Here is a 10,179-nt window from a genome sequence, read left to right as displayed (position 1 = left end):
CCTATCTCCTCAGTATACAGGGTTGATAGGGACAGGCAACTTACACATTGGATACCTAAAATTGGGGTGGGGGGCTATAAAGGCATCAAGTGGCTGGCTTACAAGTTTTCAAGAGGGACTTGAGTTTCAGAGTGTATGGGGGAAGGTAGAATCCCCACTGAATAGTTTTCATCTTGTCTAGATGGGTCTGGTGAAAGGAAATGAGGATAGAATTTTTTTGCTTCAATAATAATTGTTATCATGACTAATTATGATTGTCACAATTGTAAAGGTAGTTTTGTAACATAAATGGGGAAGTAGTTCATCTTACATTCCAGGAACAGAAGACCTTAAGACCATTAAGAGATAAAGAGCATGAGCAGAACATGGGAACCTACCAGAGAAGCAGGGACACCAGAGATGGCGGCAGAGATAAGAGCAGCTGAGGACTCTAGACTCATGGAAAGAGAAAGGCTATATGCTGGCATCCAGGAAATCTGGCTTGCAGAATGTGCCATTTGGTTGTTTAAATTATTATATATTCCTGAGTGTTTCTGTGTACATCAAAAACAAACAAGCAGAGGGAACAGAAGCAAATACTCTTAAATGATGTGCATGGAGGGGACTGCAATTGTTGCAATGAAACCAAATATGATAGGATGAGTGCAAAACCGATGTTCTCCCATGTAAACTATCACTCAATTCACAATAAAAGCTTTGCCTACCTAAACAAATTCACGATCTTTGCCCCCAAATCCGTTTCTTCCTATGTCTTCCCCATCATACTTAAAACACCTCCATCCTCTCATTACTGTTTCCAAAAATGTTGTAGCCATCCTTGACTTTTTTCTTTCATATCCTATATCCAAGCCTATCAATAGACCTTCTTGGTTCAGTTTTCAAAGTGTATCACATAGTCTACTTACAATATAACACTTACAGTGATCCTGTTAAAACTTAAGTCAGGTCATGTCATTCCTAAGCTCAAAAATCTCCAATGGGTAAAAGCCAAGTCATTTCCATGACCTCTAAGGCTCCTGCCCCTTTGGAACCCACAGTCTCTTTGATTTCATCTCCTACTGCAGTATAGTGGATTATGTCATACAACTCTTCTACCCATAGTCCTTGCAACTCCCACCAAACAACTTTGCCCTGTTAGGTCTAGATAAGAAAAGGTGGAAGAAGATGCTGATAGGATGGTATAATTCAGCTGTGATTGTTTACAAGAGCTAAGTGTGGTTATAAAAACTTGGAGCTCTAACAGGGTTTTTAAATGAACCATCTTAGGAGCAGCAGAGTGGGTGGGGTAGGGGAAATCTCCCTACTATCAAAGAAGAAGAACCAGGAATAAAGCACAGCCTTTTGACCCAGAGATCCCCTGCACACTGAACTTCCTCAAGATAGGGATAGAAAACTGTGAAACTGGAGGAATGGCAGAGGAGTAGCAGCAGCAGAACCAAGAGTCAGAGAATGACGCTGAGCACTGGGATTCCTATTCCACCGAGCAACAAAGCTGAATGATTTTATGCAAGAAGCTTGCTGCAGAGTAGAGTGCCTCTAGGCACTTAATAGGGGGATCTAGGTTTTCTGACCCATGCAGCTAGAACCAAGTGCCCATAGGTTGAGGTTTATAGTGGAGTGGTATGCCATGTGAGCATTTATCAGCAGCGTGGGCAAAGAGAGGCCTGCCTGTGGGTATGACTGAAAAGAGGCTGTCCTCACTGGAAGAAATGGGCCCTGAACATTTCTGGCCCTGAACTGTAACCTATTAACTTCTCTAACAAGCCTCCTAAATGTGAATATGGTGATTGAGTTCTGTGTGGTCATTGCAAAGGATTACTGAACTCAGCTGAGTATAAAGTGCTGCGAGGATAATTGGTACCAGTTTTTGCACCTTTTTATTCTGTGTTGAAAGGAGCTCTGGTAGCATAGTGGTTATAAGTCAGGTTGCTAACCTCAAGGTCAGAAGTTCAAAACTACCGCTATTCTGCAGGAGAAAGATGAGACTTTCTGCTCCTGTAAAAATTTACAGCCTTGGAAGGCCTATATATGGTTGCTATGAGTTGGAACCGACTCCATAGTACATAACCACCACCACCACCATTCTGTGTTAAAGTTGTGGTGTGGCACTGTAGTGGATTAGAACTGTAGAATCAGCACTAGACTGCTAACCACAGACTGGTGGTTCAAACACAGCAGCTGCTCCTTGGAAACCCTATACAGCGTTTGTTATGAGTCAATATTGACTCAACAGCACTTAAGAACAACAACAGTTCTGTGTTAGAAAGGCTGACCTGGGAGAAACACGTCAGAAAGTTTGCTTTTTGATAAAGTAATATATCTATGTCTATATTATTTTTACATCTCAAGTGATTTCTAAAATGTTTCAAAACCTAACAAGGCTATTTTTAAATAAAACAAATGAAATGAATAGAGTACTTACATACATTTTTAACACCTAAGTAAATGAGTAGGATTCCTGGTGTGGTGCTATGGGTTAATGTACTGGACTTCAGGGTTGGTTTGAACTGCAGGGTTGGAAGTTCAAGTTTACCAGCTGCTCCTCAGAAACCCTATACAGGGCTGCTATGAGCCAGAACAGACTTGATGTTACTTAACAACAACAAGTAAATGAGCATCAGGAGCTCCAGTAGCACAGTGATTATGAATAGGGCTGCTAACCTCAAGGTCAGCAGTTGGAAACGACCAGTCATTTCAGGGAAAAAAGATGAGGCTTTCTGCTCTTGTAAAGATTTATAGCCTTGGAAACCCTATGCAGGGTAGCTGTGAATAGGAACCGACTCCACGGCACATCATCACCACCACTACCACTACCAAATGAGTATTAGGAGTCCCTGGGTAGTGCAATGTGTCAAGCACTAGACTACCAGCCAAAAGGTTGGCATTTCAAATGCACCCAAAGTCACCTTGGAAGACAGACCTGGTGATATGCTTCTGAAAGGTTACATGCCTTGAAAATTCTATGGAGTAGTTCTACCCTGAACACATAGGATCACCATGAGTCATAGAGTGAACAGCAACTAACACAACAAAGTAAGTGGGTTCCTGTTGTTATTAAATGCCGACGAGTCAGTTCTGATTCATAATGGCCTAGTACAGGGTTTCTGAAGAGTAGCTGGTGAGTTTGAACTGCCAACCTTGTGATTCAAATCAATCTTGTGATCCTGCACTTATCCAACAGCACTACATGTATTTTAATAAGTACAGTCTCCAGATTATAAACAAGCTCTGTCTTTAAGCTGAATCTATTAGTAAGTCAGAGCAGTTAGGTTTTTTATCTAAGGTCAGTCAGCCAAATATTTATCTTAGTATATAGTGTACCTTTCTATGCATAAAAAGCAGTAAAGAAACTTCCAAATACAGTAAATCACCTTTAACTCATAATACTTTAACAGTAATAATGTTTTGATTCAAGTCAGAAATTAGTACCCATTTGTTATTACGAACCACTGTAAGTACTTCAAAATTTTAATGAAGCAGGTTTATGGGGGATTAGTTTGAAACTATGGGATGAGTAGAAGTTGGATGCTCATAACTCGTGGACTGCTTGTATTGTGAAAAGTTGAGCAGAGAATTACTGTTATTGTTGTTGTTAACTACCATCAAGTCAGTTCCAACTCACATCGATACTGTATAGGTGAGTTTGAGCTGCCAACCTATTGGTTAGCAGTCCAGTGCTTACCCTACAGCACCACACCATGACTCCAAGCAATTCCACTCCTAGATATATGTGGGTAAGTAAAAAAGTATTGCTACAAAATCATAGAAACCTTTATTAAATAAAACTATCAAAGTGTGCAGCTATTCCTTATCAATATATCCTCCATCTAGTTCTATACACCTTTGAAGGTGGTGTTTCCATCTCTCAAAATTTTCCCAAATAATTCTGTGTGCTTTCATGTGTACCTCATCAAAATGGCAATTTTGGTATCTTCAAGGGATTCCAATAGTGTTCCTTTGAAATGTTCACTGAGTTTGGGAAACAAAAAGAGTCTGAGGGGCAAGACCAGGGCTGTTGGGGAGATAGAATAAATTTCCTAACAAAATTCTCCTAGGGCAGCCCTTGCTACTTGGAGAATGAGCAGGTAGCAATACATTCTGACTTACTGACCTGGAATAAAGACCAGGAAGCAGTGACACAAACAGATATTCATTGCAATGTCCACTGCAGCATTATTCACCATCAACAAAAGGTGGAAATGCTCATAAACTGATGAACGGATAAGCAAAATGTGGCACACACACAAAATGGAATATTATTCAGCCATAAAGCCAAATGAAATCCTGATACACGCCACAGCATGGATGAACCTTGAAGACACTGTGTGGGGTGAAATACGTCAGACACAAAAGACAGATACTGTAGGATATCACTTATATGAAACAAGTGCATATACAGAAACCCAAAGTAATCCATGGTTACCAGAGGCAGGAGGAAGGAGAAAAGAGGAGATTTTTCCTTATATGCACTGTAGGTGAGATAAGGGTCGTGGGATTGTGTTGTTAAATGCTGTTGAGTTGGTTCTGATTCATAGAGACCCTAGACAGGGTTTCTAAAGAGTTTGAACTGCCATGCTTGCAGTTCAAATGGACCTTGAGTCGAGTGCTTATCCTATGGCGTCATACCAGGACTCCCAGGTGGTGGGATAGCTTGGAAAAAAAGAGGTAATGGAAGCACAACTTGAAGAATTTAATAAATGTTACTAAATTGTACATGTGAAAATTATTATATGTATTGTTATATCTATATTACAATTGAAAAAAGATTTTAAAAAAAAAGTATAACAACCATGGGGAAAAAAAGTAGAGTGAAGCCTCCCTAATTCTGGTCAACCAGAAGGTCATTGTTCTCTCACTGATTCTACAAGTATGACGGGTTTCATAAAGTTCCTGGAAAAATTCTGTTCTTTTAAAATTCCAACTTTTCACAAACTTTTTGAAGCACCCTTGTATATGTTGAGCAGGTCCTAGTTTTGAAGCACCCTTGTATATGTTGAGCAGGTCCTAGTTTTGAGGCACCCTTGTATATGTTGAGCAGGTTCTAGTTTTGAAGCACCCTTGTATATGTTGAGCAGGTCCTAGGCTACACACAAAGTATTAGGCACTAAAACTAATTTTTAAAAAAATCAGATCATACTTTTGTTGAAAAATGTATTTAATCTGTGTTATGCTCCAATGGTGCATATATTATGTTGTTGTAGTTGAATCCACCTCAGTGACCCTATATGACAGTAAAATAGTCTTACAGGATTTTCTAGCTTTCTTTATAGGAGGAGATGGCCAGGTCTTTTCTCTCAAGTAGCCACCAACCTTTTGTTTAGCAGCTCAGCACTTAATCATTGCTCCACCAGAACTCCTTGTATATGTTTATTGTTGTTGTTAAGTGCTGTCAAGCCAGTTCCAACTCATAGTGACTCTGTATAAGGTTTCTGAGGGGTGACTGGTGGGTTTGAACCATGAACCTTTTTAGTTAGCAATCAGTGCTTATCCTTTAGCACCACACCAGGACTCCAAATATGTGTTATGTTGTTGTTGTGAAGTGCCGTGGAGTCAGTTCTGACTCATATCAACACTGTATATGGTTTCCGAGGAACGGCTGATGAGTTTGAACCACCAACCTTATGGTTTAAACCAACCTTGCAGTCCAGCGCATTAACCCACAGTACCACACCAGGACTCCAATTTATGTTGCACATGTTTAAAAAAAAAAAAAAAACAAGAGCAAAAGCAAGCAACCCTTTAATTCAGTTAGATTTATAAATATTTGAATTTTAAAATCAGAGAGCCATTGCTAGAGCCTGGAAACTAGACTTGGTATAATTAGCTCGTGTTTAACCTAAAAAAACCTAACCCTTTTTACTAATGCTCAGGAAATATCTACACAGCAGAAAACAACCACTTGAAGTGAATATACTGTTAATTTCATCTTTCCTGCTATCCCAGCACATTATGTTGTCAGTATTTCAAGTGGCAATAAGTACTACATAACCTAGCTAGTAAGATTTCATATATACCTTTATAAGCTAGAAACCAAAATCAATTATATTCCATTTCACACGAAGCAAAAAGAATCAAATACACCACCATTTCACAAGAGAATAACAACAAACCTTAAAGGAAATCTTAATTATAGATCTAAGGTTCTGTGGCAAATAATGTAAAAGCAGGAGCCAGAAAGGATCTTAAACTCATAACCTGGTCCCTTAAATAATAATGACTTAAAACACTGATATTTCAGTCACTTAGAACCCTCACTGGAGTCCTGGTATGGTGTTGTAGGATAAGCACTGAACTGTTTACCCTAAGGTTGGCAGTTCAAACCCACCAGCCATTCCTTGGAAACCCCATACAGGGTTGCTATGAGTCAGAACTGACCGGACAAAGGGCACTTAACAATAACAAAGACCCCTCATTAGAATCTGAAGGAGTTTTATACTATTTTGTATTGATTTAGAAACTACTTTTTAAGTTTTTGAGGCATGTTAGCCCTATGGAATACTGAAAAAGGATCAGCTTCTCCTAAATTCCACTGTAAGAACTGGATGGCAAACTACAACTTTTGCATACTATAAAGAAATGCTGTTCAAATAGCAATCAATAAACAGAAATTGTTGTTGTTATGTGTTGTGAAGTTGGTTCCGACCCATAGCGACCCTGTACAGGGTTTCCGAGGCTGTAAATCTTTATGGGAGCAGAAAGCCTCATCTTTCTCACACAGAACAGCTGTTGACCTTGCGGTTCGCAGCCTGATTTGTAACCACTATGATATGTGTATTTAAATAAAATTGTATTTTAGAGCTAATGCCAATGGAATCTTTCTTAAGAAAGTAAGATTTTTTAAAATTAAATCTCTGGTAGTATAGTGGTTATGACTCGGGCTACTAACCTCAAGGTCAGCAGTTCGAAACTACCAGCTGTTCCTCAGGAGCAAGATGAAGTTTTCTGCTCCCATAAAGATTTACAGCCTCGGAAACCCTATTCAGGGTCACTTTGAGTTGGAACCGACTTCATGGCACACCACCACCACCAATCGTTTGCTAAAAGTAACTCTGGTAGCGTAGTAGTTACAACTCAGACTGCTAGCCTCAAGGTCAGCAGTCCAAAACTACCAGCCATTCCATTCCGTGGGAGAAAGATGATGTTTTCTGCTCCTGTAAAGATTTACAGCCTTGGAAACCCTATACAGAGTTGCTATGAAGGTGCACAACCACCATCACCTCCAATCTTTTGCTAGGGTGGCGCTGTAGGATAAGCCCTGGACTGCTAACTAAAAGGTTGGTGGTTCAAACCTACCAACTACTCCTTGGAAATGCTACACAAGGTCGCTGTGAGTTGGAACCAACTCAACAACACTTAACAACAACAACATATCCTTTGCTCAATCCAAATATCAGTCTATTTACCTAAAAGTAAATGTAATTTTTGTTAGAACATGACAGCTAACTTTAGGGACATGATTTATTGCAAAGGACATTAAAAAAGAAAAAAAAAAAAAAAAACAACCAGTGACAGGTATGGACTTAATTCTTGTGTTTAACAGATAAATAAAACAGAAGCAAAGAAATCCTTGAGATACAAATATTATAGCATGGTTATCAAAAAGGTGGTTGTGTGGTTATGTGCCATGGAGTCAGTTGTTCTGACTACTCACAGAGACCCTGTACAAGGCTTCTGAGGCTGTAAATCTTTACAGGAGCAGAAAGCCTCATCTTTCTCCCACAGAACCGCTGACAGTTTTAAACTGCGGACTTGGAAGTTAGCAGCCCAACTCGTAACCACTAGTCTAACCAAAGCTCTTTTATCAAAAAGAGATTTGGCAAATTTCTCAAAGCATTCACCAAAGAGTTATATTAAATTTCCATTTAGCAACAAATAAATTTGTTTCTCACCGGTAGAGGCTTAGGTCAGTCATCTAAATCAGGAAAACCAGGACTATAAACTGGAGAATCACTTAAGTGTAAAATGTATCTCTCCTCATGGCATGTTTATGGCCTCTCTAGTAAATTGGGGGGGAGGGGGCGCAAGGAATGTATGACTGTTGTGATTTCTTACTACTTAAGATTTTTTAAAAATAAGCATTAAAATCTTTCATAAAAATGTGGAAATAGTTAGATTTTCTTTACATCTTCTTTGGTGCTGGAACATTTAGATATAAATGATGAGAAAACCCTGAAGAAGGACCAGGGTTTCTATACTGTCAGGGGCTGAGACAGACCCTCAGGGGCCTCTCTCACCTGTGACACTGTGATGCTGCATTTCTTGGCCAGCTCCTCTTTGGCTTCTTCACTGGGGTAGGGGTTGCTGAGGTGTGAGTAAAAATATTCATTCAAGATTTCTGTGGCCTGTTTGCTGAAGTTACGCCTTTTACGTCTAAGACAAGAGCAGAGAAAATAATTACAGTTACAATTAGCATTAAGCAAAGAGGGATAGATTAATTAAGATCACATTAAAAAGTAGATTTTTATTTTCAGACATTCCTAAGGGACTAATTTATCACTATGATATTGTAAATTATGTTCTTGACATCCTCCAAAGCACTGTCCAACTTATTTAATATGTAAGATCGATAAGAGAAATATTAGAATGTGAAGCACAATTTAATTCATTCTTTAGTTTTTTCAATAAATATCTATTGAAGACCTACTGTGTTCTAAGCACTCAATGAAAATCCAGTCAGAACAAAACAGACGAGTTCCCTGCTACTAGAGAGCTTACAGGGGTACAGAGTGCTAAGGGAGAGAGTAGGGAACTGGGGGAAAGAAAAATATTTAAAAAGTAACACAGAAACAAATAATTATATACTATGGTGACTTATAAGTACTAGGAAGGAAAAGAATGAGGTAAAATTCAAGTCCATAAGAGGAAAACCTCACACAAAAGTCATGAAAGGTTTCCTTTAAGGAGTGACATTTAACCTAAACAGGGGGAATGTGCATGAATAAATATGACAAAGGGTACAAGGGAAAGGAAGAGGCAGAGGAAACAGTCCTGAAACAGAGCTTATAAAGTCTAAGGGGCTAGAGGAGGCTGGCACATGACAAAAACCAGAGGATGCATGGGATGAGTCTAGAAGAATGGGCCGGGGCCAGATGACTTAGGTTTTATGAATAAAATCTATATGAACTTTTGGATTTTATTCTAAATGTAATAGGAAGATATTAAAGATTTAAAGTTTTGTATTTAAAACTGCAATATGGAGAAGAGTTGGAGGATAGCATGAAAGGAAATGAAGTGACCAGGCAAGGAGACAGTAGTGGTCCAACTGAGAGATGATAATTTAGTATTATGTAAGAGCAATTAAAATGTAAAAAATCACAATCTATTTGAGAGGTTAAAATGATAGGACTTGATAACAGGCTAGATAAGGTGACGGAGGAGAGCAAGAGAGAGGTAAGGTAAGGGATGGAAATGCATCAAAGAGGAATATGGATTTTTATACTTAAGCAACTGCCTGGACTAAGGTATGACTTGATCACAAGGGAAAGAGTAAGAAAAAAAAAAAAAATGTTTTCCTGGAAGGGTGATCAGAATATTAAATATTTAATAATAATATATTTCAAATAGCAAAAAGCTCACTTATATTTGAGTTCTATTATTATGATTTTAAAGAATGCCAGTCTGAAAATTAGCATTATTCACATTTTACTTACAATCAGAGTTCCTAGTTCAATAACTAGGAAACATTTTTTCCCCCAAATAATTTTCTTAATACTTCCTTACGAATAATCTTTTCTAGTGTGATATTTCACACTCACTAAAGATAGTCAACAGGCAGTTGTAAATATATGAAAATCTTCTCACTAAAATGACATCACTAATATGGCCGGTGTCCTGGTGTGGTGCCATGGGATAAGACTGTCAAAGTCGGTTTGAACTGCAAAGTCAGTGATTGCAAAGTTGGCTCACCAGCTGCTCCTTGGAAACCCTATACAGGGTCACTATGAGTCAGAAGTGACTCGATGGCACACAACAACAATATGGCAGGTTAAGTTAGTGATCTCCATATTAGCATTAAGAAAGAATGAAAGCACAAAATGGGGGGCTACAAAGGCAAGAAGTGACTGGCTTAACAGCTTTCAAGAGGGAACCTAGATCCAGAGGGCATGGAGGAAGGCAGAATCTCTACAGAGTAGTATCCAATCTGTCTGGGTGGGGCTGATGAAAGGAGATGGGGATAGG

The 10,179-nt window shown here is 38.9% G+C and overlaps 1 protein-coding gene across 3 annotated transcripts in view; it reads right to left on the bottom strand.

The window, feature by feature from the left end:
- The window catches only part of PBX3 (pre-B-cell leukemia homeobox 3), a 364,451-nt gene that overhangs the window by 22,736 nt on the left and 331,536 nt on the right, over positions 1-10,179 (bottom strand). For all 3 annotated transcript variants that reach the window (XM_006834772.1, XM_006834773.1, XM_006834774.1), the window contains exon 5: positions 8,235-8,370. In XM_006834772.1, coding sequence (XP_006834835.1) covers positions 8,235-8,370 — 136 coding nt within the window. The remainder of the gene's footprint in view (positions 1-8,234; positions 8,371-10,179) is intronic.

Source organism: Chrysochloris asiatica, unplaced genomic scaffold (assembly GCF_000296735.1).
Source record: "Chrysochloris asiatica unplaced genomic scaffold, ChrAsi1.0 scaffold00014, whole genome shotgun sequence".
NCBI classification, from domain to species: Eukaryota; Metazoa; Chordata; class Mammalia; order Afrosoricida; family Chrysochloridae; genus Chrysochloris; species Chrysochloris asiatica.
Note: the sequence above shows the minus strand (reverse complement) of the source record. Positions and strands in the feature narration are given on the sequence as shown.